The following is an 18,340-nucleotide window of genomic DNA, read 5'->3' as shown; positions in this document are numbered from 1 at the left end:
TGGTGAAAATTTTAGAGGCCGAGGAAGATGTGGATTTTAACGAGGTGACAAATCTCAATTTCAATGTTATAATTATAATAAATTTGGCCACTTCAGTTATGAGTGTAGAACACTAAAAGTGGAAGAAAGGAGTCATTTTGCAGCAGCAAAAGAAGACAAAGATGTTGGTTATGCTATGTTCCTCACTTACAAAGTGAAAGGAAAATGTCCTAAGTCCAATCATGTATTAGGATTTAGGAATAACTTTTATGTAATCTGTTTTGATTTCATTGATATTAATAAAAGACTTGTTTTGTTTTTATTACGGGCTCTATCTATTTAAGTGTTTAAATAAGATATACCATAGTTTAGAGTAAAGCTTTTTATGGATTATGATGAGATCATAATAGTGAGACCTAAAAAGATGATAACTCTAAACTTAAATAGTTCCTGGTCATAGGATTACTAATTGGTAATTAATAATCTGCAAAGATCGGTATATACTATGCTTGCTTCATTATGAAGGATGTCTGTTCTCATAGACATTTGCGTGGTGACACTATAGCTAATATGTAGGTGCTTATTATGGAATAAGTTCACTGAACATGACTCGCACAGCTGAACAACTGATGGAGTTCACTCACGTGTCAGCAGTTGTTCACATAGTGATAGTTGTACAAGTATCCTTAGACTTGAGGTCATCATAGTCATCTTGTGTACATTGAACTATGCTTTGGTTTAGTTCTTAGTCTCCAGGGACAATTATTAGGGCTCTTCTGGGTATAGGAATTTGTACACGAAGATAGTGTATGATCAATAAAGGATCTACCCCTTCCAGTGAAGGAAGCGAATGTTCAAGGCTGATCCACTTATGCTAGTTCAGGAATCTCTGGCTAGAGTAAATGAAATTAGAAAGGAGTTTCTAATTTGCATAGAACTACGCATAGTAAATGGTAAGCAAAGTGATTGAATTAGATAGGCTTGACACGAGATCCATGCCTTGTATTTAATCGGGACATTGTAGGGTAGAAGGAGTTTATTGTACGGTAACTATTCACTGACAGGTTCTTGGTATTCTAAGCAGTGAATTCATATTATCCGGATAGTCGTGATATGTTGAGAAGCATCACTCACGATGTAGAATAAATGTGATTAATTAATTAATCATATTTAATAAATTAGAGAATTTATATAAATAATGATAAAATAGTCTTATTATTATTTATTTCTACTACCGGCTTAATATTGAAACTACAGGGTCACACCATAAAAAGAGAATGATTTAATGGTGGAGGAATTAATTAATAATGGCTAATAATTATTTATTTATGAAATAAATAATTAATTGACAAATTTAATAATTGATAAAATGAGATTTAATTGATTATAAATTAATTAAGAAAAGTTCTTAATATTATTAATTAAGGATTTAATTTTTGGAAATTAAATCAAGAGAGAGAATTATTTCTAAAGTGTTTAGAAAAAGGATTAATAATTAAAAGATGTTTTAATTATTAATGAGAATAATAAATGGGATAATAATAATAATATTTATGGGAAAATTTCAGCTGAAAATTTTGCCTATAAATACACTATTATAGACCCTATTTTATTCTAACCCACATCGAACCCGAAAACCCAAAAAGTTTGGAAAACCCAATTCTCTCCACCTCCTTCCTCCTCCTTAACATCGTTTTCTTGGTGGATACCGGTGGAGTGCTTCACACTTGAGGAGCAACTGCTAAGGATCTCTGATCGTTGTCTCCGAATTATTTAAAAAGGTTAGATTCGATCCCTTGAATTTTTATTCACGATTTATATGCTTTTATTTGGATTTTGTATATGTAAAAGTGTTTTGCCATGCCCCTGCTGTGTTAAAAATCTAACACAAAGGAGACGAGGAAGGCAAGAAGACTATTTGGTATCTTGATTCCGGTGCTAGCAATCACATGTCCGACCACAAAGATTTATTTACGGAGATAGACGAGACTGTCACAGGAGAAGTCACTTTCGGCGATTCTTCAAAAATTCCAGTCAAAGAGAAACGTACAATTACGATTATGACAAAGAATGGTAATAAAAAGTATATAAATGATGTTTATTATATACCTGCTTTGAAAAGTAATATCATTAGTCTTGGCCAACTTGTGGAGAAAAGATATAATATTCAGATGCAAGATAATTCTCTTACCATCAGAAATCAGGTTCGAGAATTGATTGCGAATGTGGAGATGTCAAAGAATCGCCTATTCACACTTAATATGCAGATAAAGGTGCAGAAGTGTTTGAAGTCGGTCATTAAAAATGACTCATGGTTATGGCATTTGAGGTATGGTCATCTTGGATTTTCTGGCTTGAAATTATTGTCTAAGACAAAAATGGTGAACAGTTTGCCAGAAATCAACAAATCAGAAAATTTGTGTGAAATGTGTGTCAAAGGGAAGCAACACAGCCAAAGTTTTCCCGGTGGAAAATCATGGAGAGCCAATAGGCTATTGGAGATAGTTCACACATATATTATTGGTCATTTTGATGTTGCATCTCATGGTGGTAACAGGTATTACCTAACATTTATTGATGATTTTAGCAGGAAAAGTTGGGTGTATATCATCAAAGAAAAATCGGAGGCTCTTGATAAATTCAAGGAGTTCAAAGTACTTGCAGAAAAACAAAGTGGCCAGTATTTGAAGATATTCAGATCAAACAGAGGAGGGGAGTATACTTCAAACTTGTTCAAAAGTTTTTGCAGAGCAGATGGCATCAATCATTAGTTGACAACGATATATACTTCTCAACAAAATGGCGTTGCAGAAAGGAAGAACCGCAAAATTCTTGACATGGAAAGGAGTATGGTGAAAGCAAAGAACTTGCCAAGAACTTTTGGGGCGGAAGTCGTTCAATGTGCAGTTTATTTGTTGAATTGTTGTCCAACAAAAAGTGTCAGAAATAAAAATCCGAATGAAGCATGGAGTGGTAGCAAACCATCAGTTGGACATCTCAGAATTTTCGGGTGTATTGCTTATGCCCATATTCCCGATCAGAAAATAAAGAAGCTGGATGACAAAGGTGAAAAGTGTATTTTTACCGGATATGACAAAAGAAGCAAGACGCACAGACTCTACAATCCCCTGACGAAGAAATTAATCATTTCTCGAGATATTGAGTTTGATGAATTGGATTACTGAAGATGGAGCGAGGAAGAAAGAAAAGTTGCTGGTTTATTTTTTCAGGATGATGATAATGATGATGACTCCAACACTGAAGATGATGGAGATGATGATCCAACTCCACCACAAAGTTCAACTCAACAAACTCCCGTATCAACACCATAAACGGGAGGAAGCAGGAGGTCAGGGGGAGCAGTGAGGAAAATGCGAATCCCCCTAATAATAAATCTTGTTACCATATACAAGCCCTTTTTACATGAGCTACCCCAGGACTTGAAAACTAATTACCAACCTTGCCATTCAATTCTATCTTGATGCCAAATTATCAGTACTATTCAAACTGTTTTTATTATTTTGTATAAACTACTATCCAAATGCATTAATTACAATTCATGCTTTACAAAAGTGGTATACTCCACAATTCCTGAACGAGACAAAACAAGCCAGCTGAGTATGGCTTCCCTTTCCTATTTTAGGATAGACCAGACGCTTGAAGACTTTGAAACCCTCTGTGTAGTATACCACAATTCATGCATGTCTCCAAAGATGTTGGTCAGACCTCCCCTTTCTCTGTTGTTTACCATCTCCAGGTATACCTCTTATTCCCACAAACTACCTTATTCATCTATTTTGTCCTGATAAGTGAAGATAATCAAGCCCAAATTTTGAAATTTGAATACCAAATAACTTTACCAATATTCTAGCTCTATCCTCTCGGTCTCACTAATTTTTGTTTTTTGAGATGAAGGAGGTGAAAGTTTTTTATCGATTGTATCAGATTTCGATTCTTTACATTGTTCATTGCTTTCAATATTTCGATTTTATTAATGTTTTGTTCTCATTATTTTATTGATTTCTTTGCAGATAAATTATAATCACCTGAAACTCGATAATTTCACATCCTTCAAATCTGATACAGGTATTTTATTTTGTATTGATTGATTGTGTACCTCTCTCATAATTTCTATTTTTTGCTTATTTGTGTTCATGAGTTTATGTTGTGTTATGTGTAGGAAGCAAATCCAGGATTGAAAGATTTAGAGTTGGAGATGTGATGAACAAGGATTATGTACAACCCTCATCTACTATTGGGAGAGAACATCAAACTGGTATGTCAATGAATGCAATCTTTTTTGTTTTGTAATTTATTTACATACCCAAATCTACATAATGTTATTGTAGGCAGCATAGTAAGAATCACGGGGCAACCCTATGAAATTAAGAAGGGGAATGCTTTAACTACTCCTCATAATGAAAAAGTTTATCCCGCAGGTATTGGTATTACACCTTTTTAGGTATAAAAATTCATGTATTTTGATTTGTTGATGTTATCTTTTTGAGAACTGTTCATTAATATGTAGTGGAGCATTAATGTGTCCTGTAAGTGGATTGTTTTGAGACCTGTTCAGTATATATGTAGGTGTTCATTAATGTGTCATATACCATCTACTACATTCAATAGTTGATTGTGTAGTGAACTCTCTGTGTATTAATTGTGCAGTAGTCATTCAATGGATTGCTATATTAAATGTTGTTTCCTGATTACCTATTTTATAATGTTGTAGGTCAAGTTGGTGAAAATATTGCTCCTCAACAATCATGCAGTAGACCATGTGTTCCAGTTCCTAATGATTCCAGCAGTCTTACAGAAATTGAAGGTGACATACACTAACTTGATTTCCATACTAAAACTATTACACTATTTGTGTATTGTGCATCTGTTTTTGTTTATTTGTAGTAAGTAAAAGTAACACATTGAATCCAATTGTCGACCTAACAACAAGCACTACATTTGGTTCTTCTGGATGTTTTACCACCCCTTCAAATAATAGTATGAAAGGGAAGTTTTGTCACGCCATATTATCTAAAACTCCTATATGGATGTTAGGAGCTGCAAGACAACCTCTCCGAAACATTTCTAATGAAATGACTGATCATAGAGGTACCTCAACTTATAGAAGTAAATGATATGTTATGTGTTTCCCGACATGTATAACATTTTGTTTTTGTAGGGACTACCACTGTTGTTAATCCATTAACAGAAAAAAGAATTTCCCAGTCCGTAACTGCATCTCTCACTTCTGTAAAAGAAAGTTCATATGTAACTCCTACATGTATTACTGACACTAGATTTGATTCAGTGTTCAGTACTGAAAAGGAGTTGCCTTTAAAAGGTGCAGACACAAGTTCAAGAATTTCTGAAGATAAAGGTATTACAGACTTGATCTTAACTCAGAATTAAATGTAGTTCAACTTACATTATCAAGAATCATGGTTCCTAATTTTTATACTTCATAAGTAACAGCTCCTACTGTAAGGAAGAAGTATAGGAGAAGAGTTCGACCTGAAGTTGTGTTAGAATCAAGTTCCCAACTATTTCATCCTAAGAGCTTAAACGTGGACGATTGTATAGGTGAGCAGATAATGTAACATAATTTTGGGAATATTGTAAATTTAATCCTGAGTATTAGTTTATTAAGTTATGAGTGCCAAATTGTTAAACAGAACATTCATCGATTGCAACTTTTCTTGAAGACGGTGGCGATGATCTGTTTAATGAAGATGGTAATTTTCTCATGTATTTATTAATATCCTTTATTTTCTGCTTTCTAACTTTCTTTTTTGTAGGTTTTGATTATGACTTCAATGGATGTGATGAAGACAATGGTATTCTAAATATTACTGTGTTTCACTTCAAGTTTTTAAGATAATGTCTATGTTAAATGGTGCATTTTTTTGTGGTATAGTCATTCCAGGTTACTGCTCTCTTGGACCACCTAATGTATTATGTGAGAAATGCAACGCTGTAATATGGAAAGAAGAATGTGTCAATAAAAATGTGAAGCATGGTAAACCAGAGTTCTCCCTATGTTGTTCCAAAGGTCAGATCAGTTTGCCAAAAACACCTCCAACCCCTTCTTATCTAATGTAAATATACAATCATCCTGTCAAAAGTAGACTTTTCAAGAACCAGATTCGTTTGTATAATACGATGTTCGCCTTTACATCAATGGGCGGCAAAGTTGACCACTCAATTAATAATGGTTCCTCCCCTTATGTTTACCGTCTAAATGGTCAAAACCATCATTTATTTGGTTCTCTTATCCCTGATGATAGTGGAGACCCCAAGTTCTATCAATTATACATATACGATACTGAAAATGAGGTTGAGAACAGGCTGCGTTGGGTTAATGTTAAAGATGGGAAATTAATTGAAGAAGAAATTGTGAAAGGTTTGCTGGGCATGTTAGACAAGACAAATGAATTGGTCAAATACTTTCGGATGGCCCGTGACAGGTTTAAAGAGCAGCCAATGCAAGATCTTAAGATTGTTATGAAAGTATGTCGCTCCGTAACTGGTCGTGAAAATTTCATAGGTCCATCCAATGAAGTTGGTGCAATAATGGTTGGAGATTTAGAAGACACCTGCGGTGAACGAGACATAATTATTGAAAGCAAAGCAGATGGTCTACAGCGTATATCAGACATTCATCCTAAACTAATGGCTTTACAATACCCGTTGTTGTTTCCTACTGGTGAGGACGAATATCATGATGATATTTCTTATGTAAATACCTCTAAGTATGCTGGAAAGAAGCGTAAGAGAATTACAATGAAGGAGTTCTACTCTTACAAGTTACAATGCCGGCTTAACGAAGGTAATTTTAAATTTACAATGCACATATGTAGTTGGACAGTTCTAGCTAGCTATTCTACAGATTTGTGTTAATTTAAATCATTTTTGTTCTTGATTTTGTGCAGGAAACACTCCCTGATTAGGTGGAAGACTTTTCCACCAGTATATTGTAGATGCCTTTTCTGCCATTGAGCAGTCCCGTCTTTGGTGGTTCCGTACTCACCAGACCACGCTGTGAAATGATTTATACAGCAATATGCAGAAAACGTTACGTAACGGGTAAGATAATACCTCTAATGTTGGCAAAGGATTTATTTTACCTGCTAGCTTTCTTGGTTCCAAGCGATACATGAAGCAGAATTTTCAAGATGCGCTTGCCGTTTGTCGTTATATTAGGCACCCCAACATTTTTTTGACAATGACCACAAATCCCGTGTGGGATGAAATTCAACAAATGATGAAACTGCATTCTGGTTGTCTAGCTGTTGATTCTCCTAATATAATTGCACGGGTTTTTAAGCTCAAAGTAGATCAGATTGTTGAAGATATAAAGAAGAAGCAGTATTTTGGAGTTTGTATATCAAGTGAGTTTTTTAATTTAATAGAAGATATAAAGAAGAACCATTGTTTCTTATACTTGGATGAACTATTTTGTCTATATATAAATTGTTTTAATTTTTTTGGCAGTTATGTATGTAGTCGAATTTCAGAAGAGAGGACTGCCGCATATTCACATGTTGATTTGGCTTGATTCTGATTCCAAAAGAAAATTAAATGACAATATTGACAGCTTTGTATCTGCTGAGATATCTGACCCGGTTAAGGATCCTGTTGGGTATGCCGCAGTAAAATCTTTTATGATCCATGGGCCTTGTGGTTCCCGTAGGAAAACATCTCCTTGCATGAAGGATTCCAAATGCAGTAAAAGCTTTCTAAAAAAGTAAGAACTACATAAAATTACATTTTTGTTATGATGCATTTTTAATTTTCATGTAATATAATGTCTGATTTGTACACAGATTTTTGAATGAAACATTGTGTATTTAATGTAGGTATTGTCCTAGCACATTTTTTGATCAATCTGGATTTCCTGTGTACAAGCGGCGTGATACTAAAATTACTGTTGTGAAAAAACAATCATGCTCTTGACAACCAGTGGGTTGTACCCTACAACTGGGATCTGCTGGTAAAATACCAATGTCACATGAACATAGAAATTTGTTGCCACGCACGTAGTTTGAAGTACTTATTTAAGTACTGCCTTAAAGGCCATGATCGAGCGACAGTTGAGGTTTCTACAAAGAATTCTAGATCAAACTTGGATGAGGACAAGCCGATAGATGAAATTTAGTCTTATTTTGATGGAAGGTATATCTGTGGTGCCGAGGCTGCTTATTGAATTTTCGGCTTTGATATACATTATCGGTCTGTGTCAATACACAGACTACCATTTCATCTCCCTGGTGACAAGAGTTGCACTTTCCGAGAAGATGATGATTTACAAAAAGTCGTGGAACGTGAAAAATTTAAGATGAGTCAATTGAAAGCTTTCTTCAAATTAAATATTGATGATCCAAATGCGAGATAGTACTTTTATGATGAGATTCCTCAATATTATGTGTGGAATGATTCAGATCATGTATGGACATTGAGGAAGCGTGGTAAACAAATTGGCCGACTTATGTATACACATCACAGCTCCAGAGAGATTTGGTATCTAAGATTGTTACTAACAAAAATTAAAGGGCCAAAATCTTTCAATGCTCTCAAAAAGGTTGATGGTGTAGTATACCCAACTTTCAAAGAGGCATGTATGAAGCTTGGATTGTTAGACGACTACAATGAATTGATTGAAAAATGTTCAAAGAGTGGATTCCCTCCTCAAATAAGAGAGCTTTTTGTATACATTATTGTTAACTATCAAGTGACTGATCTGAAGAATCTCTGGGAAAAACATTGGAAACACATGGTTGATGGTTTTGTACTACGCAGACGTTCTGAAACAGGGAAGCTAAATGTTGATCTAAGCGACCAACAACTTCAGTATTATGCATTGGCAGGTTAGTTTGTTTAACTTATAAATAAAGTACTTTTTTAGTAATGTCATATTTCATTATGTATGAGAACCTCCCATTGTTATTTACATTTTAGAACTTATTTCATTTGTTTATGGAGTCTGTATGCTCATGTCTTGGTCTAAATGATATAGTCCAGAACTTGATTTGCTTTATAGATTCTACCTTATCTTGAAGATTGTCATGTATTTGATATATAGTATTACAGTTTATTAGATAATGCTGGATCTTTTTTGTTCTTACTAATGTCATATATCGATGAATTTCACCCTGCGAAACAAATTAAAGTTATATAAAATCATGCTATTTGTTTTTGACTCTTATTACAAAAATTAACAAGATGTTGAGATCTATTGGCAAGTCATTGAAGCAGTTCACCCAGCTCCCTCAAACACCATTAAGCTATCTTCATAGTGGAACAAGCAATTTGGTTGATGATGAAACAAGTTACAACATATTGGAAATGGAGAAAGAGTTTAACAAGCTGTTTCCTAACTGCAACCCTGAACAACTAGAAGTGTACAATGCCGTTGTCGAAGCTGTTCAGAACAAGCAAGGAGGTTTGTTTTTTATTTATGGCAGCGGTGGATGTGGCAAGACCTATGTTTGGAAAACAATAATTTACAAGTTAAGATCTCTGGGAAAGATAGTATTGCCGGTTGCATCATCCGGTATTGCAGCGACTTTAATGCCCGGAGGACGGACGACACACTCGCGTTTTAAAATTCCAATTGTGTTGGATGATTATTCTTCATGTGCCATCCATCATGATTCCGACATTGGTGCTCTTATCAAATGCACAAGTCTTATAATCTGGGATGAAGCCCCTATGCAGCATAGGCATGCTTTTGAATGCCTCGATCGTTCTTTATGAGACATTATGAAATCAGTGGATATAGATAATGCAAACAAGCCTTTTGGAGGTATCACAGTGTTACTAGGCGGGGACTTTCGTCAAATTTTACCAGTTATAACCAATGGATCATGTGGTGAAATTGTATCTGCATGTATTACTCGATCAAGGTTGTGGAATTTGGCTAAAATATTTGTTTTGAAACAGAACATGAGGCTGAACCAGGGTGTTGATGAAGAAGAAAGACAAATGTTGAAATTATTTGCAGAATGGGTACTTAATATTGGTAATGGTAAGATAGATAATCACATTAATCGATCAGATGAATATTGTGAATATGATATCAGCATTCCAGCTGATTTTTGCGATCCTGATATCCAAAATTCAGTTGAGAATATGATCAAATGGACATATCCTGATTTCCAGACCAAGTTCCAATGTCCCAAATATTTGAGTGAAAGAGCAATCTTAACACCCACCAATCAAACTGTTGGCAGCCTAAATTCTCTTATTGTGGATACCATACCTGGAGAGACCGTCACCTATTTCAGCGTTGACAGGGCCGAAGAATTTGTTGGTAGCCAATCTGATCTTAGTTTTGCTTTTCCACCGGAATATCTTAATTCATACAACATTCCAGGACTTCCTCCTCATGAATTGAAACTAAAGGTTGGAGTTGCAGTTATGCTTATGAGAAACTTGAATCAGACACTTGGCCTTTGCAACGGGACGCGGATGATGGTGACCCAATGCTTGAAACACTGTGTACAATGTGAAGTTATATGCGGTGCCTTTGTTGGCACAAGACATTTTATCCCTCGAATGGAGTTATGTCCAACTGAAATTACTCTTCCATTCAGACTCATTAGAAAACAGATGCCTTTACAAATTTGCTACTCCATGACAATTAATAAAGCACAAGGTTAGTCGCTTGAAACAGTTGGATTGTTTCTTTCGAAGTCGGTGTTTACCCATGGTCAATTCTACGTTGCTGTTAGCCGAGTGACTTCTCCCAAAGGGCTTAAAATTTTCATTGATTCAAGTAGTGGAACTCCTACAAATGTTACTCAGAATGTAGTGTACAAAGAAGTTTTCTATAATGTACCTCAAGTTTAGATTTACGGTTAATTTCCTGAAATCTTTTAATTTATAACGAAACATTTGAATTCGTTTACCATGTAAGGGAACAAATTCTATTGTTATTATATTTTTGGTGTAATCATTGTCGTTGTAATATGACTAAACATGTCCATATCCTTTATATTTCGAATGGAACCTTAAAACCGGTAACGTTAGAATTTATTTGAACTACCCATATGTAATAATATTTTTGTCTTTAATTTTAGATAATATGTTAAAATCTGATAGCTACCAGATACCTTTATGTAAAATAGAGCCCAAGTCTACAGCTGTTTTGAGGCAACATTGATATAGACAAGTCATCATAATTCAATTATATCTTCTTGAAGTCAAACAATTTGTAAAACCATGATGCTTGCATTACGTATGCCCTGTCAGTTTGGACAAATTAGATGTTTATCTGATAAATATACCAAGACAATTTTTACAAAGCATTCTACACCACACATCAAGATAAGTTTTCAGGGTTTAGACACATTATTGAAGAGAACCGTTCCTATCTTGACGATTTATCAAGGTAAGCATCATTGTTCTACATCATTCTCTTTTGAATGTCATTTCATATGTTTATAAAAATAAAATTTAACTTCATAATCTCATTATCCTATCTCCATCAATACAGGTTTGTATAAAAAATGTTGTTTAATAAGTATGAGAAGCTGCAAAATCTTGGATGTGAAAAGACTGAATGGACCATATGTGTTAGAGCTCAAGCTATTTGGGAGGGTATTACTAGGGCAACTATGGAATTTCGTGGTCTGAATGTTATCTTCATTGATGATTCAGCAACATTTATTATACTGAAATTAACATTTACTTTGGACATGTCTAGAAATATAACTTTTGATGTCTTTAAAGCCATTTGGTAGTTGAATTTACCTTTTCAAAGTAAATTTGTATTTAATTGCCATTCTCTTTTTTTATGCTGTTTATAGTGAAATATTTTTTTCTCTCCATGTAGAACTGTCGGATTCATGCCTTTGTTAGTTCTAAAATTGCACCGCTTTTCCAAGATGATTTGAAAGAAGGGAAGAGTTTTAGTATTTCAAATTTTCATGTGAGAACTTACGAAGCTATTGTGAAGAATAGGGCAATCAGAAATGAGAAGCATATATATTTTGACAATTATACCGTAATGGAGCCTGAATTAGACAATGTTACCCGCATTGCGCCTTATGCTTTTGATTTTTTTGATTTTGATGAAGTGGCCACATTTTTGAAAGATTCCAGGTTCTTAATAGGTATAAATTAGTTGATTATCATGTTTACCGTTTCGCCTAACTAAAAAGTTTAATTGCTTACCTTTAATTTTTAATAGATGTTGTTGGTGTTATTCAAAACATCGATGTTGAATCTGTGTTATCGAAAGATGACCCGAGCAAGTCCCATATCAAATTCCGAATAAGTGATGGAAGGTAAATTAATTTTGTGAAAATTTGCTTGCCAAGAACATTGTATACTGCTGATATCTTTAATGTGTTTACGTCACAACCTTTTATACAGGTCTGATCTAAATGTTACCTTTTTCAATACATTAGCTGTTGAGTTTGAAAAAGAGCTGAAACAAATGAAAGAAGAGCAAGTAATAATCATCATATCAAGTGCAAAAGTGAATCTATTTGATGGTGTGTAAATTATTATACACATTTGTTTTTTTTGGTGATGAATTTTATTACTTGGCACATTCAATTATTACTAAAATCATGATGTTCTTTCACATAACTTATTCCTCAGGAGAGAACTGTTTGAACAACTATCCCGCCACTCAGTTCTATCTTAATCATGATCACTACAGTGTGCCTCTGTTAAAGAAAAGGATCTAACTTTCTTTAATTTAGAACTTATACGTATTTTTAGTCTTTAGTCTTCCATGAAATGTACTAAATGTGCAAATCATTTTAAATTTCAGGCTTGCTGACCCCCCAGTAATAGTCGAAACTATGGAAGCAGAAGAGGTCATTGATAATAAACTTTACACCATTGCAGAAATTAAAAAGTTCACTGAAGAGTACATTCAGGTTAGTTGGTAATTACCCGTTTAATTAAGAATCAGGAAAGCGTAAATATTCAAATTACCTACGCTGTACCTATGCTAGTTAACATTTTAATATCTTATGCAGAAGAAGGTGAGGTGCCAAGTTAATGTGAAAAAAGTGGAGGAAAAAAACAATTGGTATGACAATTTCTGTACCACCTATGGTGACGAGGTAAACATTGTTGCTAAAAGTTGTAAGTGTGAAACATGTAAACGGAATATCCCTTGTCCTGATAAAAGGTATTGACATATTTGAAGATCAACAATGAAATATCTTTAACACTAAATCTAATGATTTATTTCTGTGTTTGTTTAGATTTAGACTTGCTGTTGTTTGTAAAGATGTTATTGGTGTTATTGCAATGGTTTTTCCTGATGAAGAAATTTATCAGCTTACTGGAAAAGATGTCTTTGATATTGAGAATGATGACAATCAAGTAAGATAAGTTATGTTCCACATTTCTTTTAACAAGCTGTTAAATAATTTTTCTTACACCTGTTTATGGTGTGTACAAAGTTAGGAGATGGGATAAACTTTCCTCCTATGTTGAAAGCATTTGAGAATCGTGATTACATTGTAACGCTCTTGATTGAGAAAAAAATATAAAGAAATCCTGCTCTGTCTATACTGTCTATGCACTTGATGAACCAGTTGAAATGTTAGGAAATCACACTCCTGGTGACATAGTGGACATTACCAGTAATGCCGATTCAGTCACTATGGTAATGTGAATTACTGTATTTTATGTAAAAAAATACTATATATGTTGCATTCGGCATTACTGCATAATGGTATCTAACCATAATACTATTTGTAGGGAATTGATCTCCTTTCTAAGCGAAGCGCTGATAGTCCTCCTACTGAGAAGTCCTCAAACAAAATCAAAGCAAGAAAATAAAATGAAGTTGTATCTTATGAATTGGATGAAAATGTTCCTGTTGGTAGGTGGAAAAACATTAAGAAAGAGGTAACACTTAAAGCAGTTACACTTTTTGAAGTTTATCAATATCTTTAACTATATTACAGTTGTGTAAATTTGTTCATAATTTTGCAATACTTTTTCAATATTACAGGTCTGATTAAGTATTCTGCATGTTTTTCGAAAGTATAAGATATTGAAGTTACTCCCTTGTGGCACAATTTTAAAATCTATAGACTTTTTTGTGTCAAATTCTGAATGTTTGAACTTATTTTTTGCACAACTTTTGGGATTCTCATCAATTGTAATATTGAATGTTTAAATATTGTCACAGACACTTCCTACTTTTGCTTTAAAAGTGTTCTGTTTGAAGTTAATGATTAGGATACAATTGGTTTGTTGATATATATTTATTTATTGTCAGCCTTTATATTTAGTGAACACAGTAGTATGTTCAGAGCAAAGTTACCTTAATAATCACTACTTCCTCTGTAACATCAAACAATGAACAGAGCTGCACTAGGAGGTTCTCAACTACATTGCTTGATTAATTTGAAAATTAAATACCCCATATATTTACATACACCTACCTGGAAACTATCATTAAAGGATGTCATACTACACTATTTAATCCAAGAGTTCTATATAAGTGGGATTCCTGTGTCCTTTTACCCAAACCTTTCTATCAAGTTTTAGTCACATAATTTTATAAAATGTCTGCTAGGAAGTATGATAGTTTCAAAGATTTAAGGAAGGGTAAATATGATTGGAAGGTTGCAGGCAGGGTAATGAATTTGTGGAGAGGTTACACACGCACTAAAGAGCCATTCAAAAGCTTTAATCTTCTACTTGTGGATGGCAAAGTAAGCCTGCAAACTTTTGTTACTTTTTTACTAAAGTTTCAACACTGATATTGTAGTCTTATTTATGTTTTTTTCTCCTTTTCTTTCTTCCTGTAGCGTGCAAGAATTCATGGTTTTGTAGCTGGTAAAGACGTTGATCAGTTGGAGCCTATTTTAGAAATTGGAAGAGTCTACCTATTTGAGAATTTTACAGTTAAAGAGTACAGGCCTGAGGACATTTTCAGACCTCTTAGGAAGGACATTCAAATTGTACTTGATTCTCAAACCAAAATTACAGCTTTAGAAGAGAAAATGGTAAACATTGAGAAATATGTTTTTGATCTGTTTGACCTTGCTGATCTAGATTCACAAGCAAGTCAAAACCGATATCTTACTGGTATGTTATCTAAATAATTGCCATTTTTTCTATTTATGCCAAATTATAAAGTATATAACTTCAAATTATATAATGTTGTTTGTTTTAAGATGTTATTGGGGTGATGGAAAAACCTAAACCATTGGCAAGAATCCCAAATAAACATGGAGCCATACAACAACAGATTAAATTCAAAATTACCGACAGAAGGTTTGGTTTCATATATTTGCAAGAATATAGTACCCAAGTAGTTTTCTTTAACTACCACTGAATTTTGTTTTGAATATGTTTCTTATTACAGTAACACTATAAAAGTAACCTTTTGGGATGACTTTGCCAAATACTTTGATGATGTTCTCAAACAAGAGATTGATTATCCTATTATCATCATTATTGGATGTGCTAGAGTGAAAAAGTGGTCAGGTATTTTGAGATATAAGTGTCTTAACTTGGATGCATGTCTTTATGATAGTTTTAATCATGATTCATCAATATTTTTATGAATTCCTACTGTTGTAGATGAAGTAGACCTCTCTAATGCTGTAGCTATAAATTTCTACCTCAACATCAAGCATCACAGTGTGACTGAAATGAGAAGAATGTAGTGCTTTTATCAAAGTTCATTGACAACATGTTATGTAATATTTAAAAGTGTTAAATCTAAAATGAGTATTTTCTTTTTAGGTTATCTAAATCATCATTTGCAAGAACAAATCTTGCAGCACCGAGCATCCCTTTTCCCAAAATTTTGACAGTACAAGGCATTAAAAATATTGGAGTAGATCAAACTGAGGTAAGATATAGTACTGATAACTTATTTCTGCTGTTGATCAAGTACTCATAATAATATCTTGAACTTTTTCTGTTAGAATGAAGTACTCTGTCAAGTTAAAATTAGGAAATTGCAAGAACTAAGAAGCTGGTTTGTCCAAGTTTGCACGTCATGTTACAAGCAAGCAGAGATTGTGAGAAATTTTTATACATGTGTACACTGTCCGAGGAAAGGATCATATGCAGAGAAGAAGTATGAAACTGTTGCTCCCTAAACTTCAATAGATTTTATATGAACTTCAACTTATAATAAAATTGATGCAGGTTTGAACTGTACATATTTGCCTCTGATCAAACTGGTCCAATAGATATTATGCTGGAAGACAGAGAAGTAAGGACATTGATTGGAAAAACTTATTATGAGTTGTAGTATGAGGTACAACCTGCAATCACCACTTCTTTTTCATCTTAGTGTCTGAACTATCTTATCTTGTGATGTAATCTAATATTTCATGCAGGGCCACAATGATGAAAGTATTATACAAGTTCTTAAAACTATTGAGAACAAGGATTGCACTGTCAAACTGATCGTAACCAAGGAAAACATAAGTAATGGATACCCGATATACCTTGCCAGGGACATAATGGAAGGGTTTAATATCGAAGACAACACTGATGCTGAGACTCACCCTCATCCAATTGAGCATATTAATGCAGAAGTAAGCAACAAATTACTAACTTTTATTGTCCCTTCAAATTTACTATTATTTTTGCATGAGTAATTAGTGTTACACTGTTATACAGGCATCTGGATCAAGCTATCATCTTGACACTCTCTCTGGGCTTAGTTACACATTGGACATAGCTGAATTATTACCCAATTTGGATGTCATATTCTAATTACAAGTATTAAGTCATTGTAATGTTATTGTTTAATTGCAGAGTACACAGTTATTACATCAGTCTCCTTCCAGCCTTGCCAGATGTTTCTGTACCTAGACGGGATGTCCTATTAAAAGTTGGACAGTTTCAAATAATTAGAAGCAAAACAAGCGTATTGTGCACAATTTTGCGATTAGAAGGTATAATTTTGCGTTATGAAGCTCACAACTGAAACAACTTAATATCTTACCACTCCATAATTGTACCCGCGTATATGGAAATTTTGTACTATGATCTCGAATTTGTTTGTACCAGGCACAACAGATGTACTACCTATAAGATAACAAATTAAATAAAAACAAAAACTTATATTGTAGCGTAAATAAACAATTTGTACAATTGGAATTTGTTACCTCTAGAAGCCTGTATACTTGGGAAGACAGTTGGGAAGACAACCTCCAGCCGATTTTCCCCAAAAGCAGATATAACGAACTCTGAATTTCCATCATATGTGAAGAGCAACAAATGGTATGTATTGAGATCATTAGTTTTTATGAATCGGCACAAGTCACGCAGACCAACTAACTTATTTACAGCAAGATTATACGATCCAGAAATAGTCAGTCCGTTACCGAGAACATATTTCACAGAGTTGCGAAGCGTTCCTCCATAGCAATCAACAAAAGATATTGGTGGTTCCTAAAATTGAATATGGTAAATTACTAAAATGATAAACTATATTAAGTAAAACTGTGAAATGACTTTAATGCATGAATAAAAGTTAAAATCAGTCTGAAATGAGGATTACTAACAATTTCATCGACAAGTTCATATCGCGTATTGATGTAATGCACAAACCTCCAACCACCATCACGAATAGTTACTGTATAAAATTAAACAAAGTAATTATTATTGTTATTGTGCATAACATATACAATGATGGAAACTAATGTACGAGGTAAAGAATTTAAATTTGTTATTAAACTTATACCTTGACGTGGATTACCAGTCTGAAAATGATGAAGTCGGTTAGGATAGTCAATTTCTGACTTATTTTTCACAATGACATACACATTAAAATTATATCGGCCATAGTACTCAAAAATAAGCCGTTCACCACCAATTAACCCAAAATATGTAAAAAAGTTAGAGAAACCTTTTTACATTCTGCTTCTTTTGTTAAAATCGACAAGCAACATGTATCCATTACGGAATTTCAATCGGATTTCGGATGGTAGTCTATTGCAATATTCAGAGGGAAATTCATCTGGAATCGTCTATACCAATAACCAAAATTAGAAAAGCGCATACAAAGGAGATAGACAATGATAAGTAGTTTAAAGAATCCATGTTTGTAAAAGAATTTAACTAACCATTTCATTCAAAGTGGTGTTGTTAGATATATTTGATAATGTCATGGCTAATATAATTTATGTTTAGATTTCAGATCTTACTTAACAGGACAAATCAGTACTTAACCGTTGATCAGTACTTATACTGGAAGTCGGGACTTAAGGATATCAGTACTTATATTATCAGGAGATAATCATCAGAAGTTAGATATTAGAACTTAAGTGCTGAAGGACGATCAGATAAGGACAGTAGCTGATTAAAGGAAAGAAGATCAAGATAAACATAAGAAGAGATATGCATGAAGAAGGAG

General features: G+C 33.8%; 3 protein-coding genes across 3 annotated transcripts; all 3 read left to right on the top strand.

Moving 5' to 3' along the window:
* Positions 1-6,156: 6,156 nt before the first annotated feature.
* LOC141679414 (uncharacterized) lies at positions 6,157-6,922 on the top strand. Its single transcript, XM_074485916.1, has 2 exons — positions 6,157-6,805; positions 6,909-6,922. Exons 1-2 carry the CDS (start codon positions 6,157-6,159, stop codon positions 6,920-6,922), a joined length of 663 nt encoding a protein of 220 aa, XP_074342017.1.
* A 2,276-nt stretch (positions 6,923-9,198) lies between these two features.
* Positions 9,199-9,732, top strand: LOC141679413 (uncharacterized). Its single transcript, XM_074485915.1, has one exon. The coding sequence runs from the start codon at positions 9,199-9,201 to the stop codon at positions 9,730-9,732; it is 534 nt and encodes a 177-aa protein (XP_074342016.1).
* Positions 9,733-14,519: 4,787 nt separating this feature from the next.
* LOC141679412 (replication protein A 70 kDa DNA-binding subunit E-like) lies at positions 14,520-15,527 on the top strand. The gene is made up of 4 exons (XM_074485914.1): positions 14,520-14,669; positions 14,766-15,045; positions 15,135-15,234; positions 15,326-15,527. The coding sequence occupies exons 1-4, from the start codon at positions 14,520-14,522 to the stop codon at positions 15,525-15,527; spliced, it is 732 nt and encodes a 243-aa protein (XP_074342015.1).
* Positions 15,528-18,340: the final 2,813 nt, after the last annotated feature.

The sequence above is a fragment of the Apium graveolens genome, chromosome 8, assembly GCF_009905375.1.
Source record: "Apium graveolens cultivar Ventura chromosome 8, ASM990537v1, whole genome shotgun sequence".
NCBI lineage: Eukaryota > Viridiplantae > Streptophyta > Magnoliopsida > Apiales > Apiaceae > Apium > Apium graveolens.
This window is presented reverse-complemented; position numbering and strand designations above follow the sequence as displayed.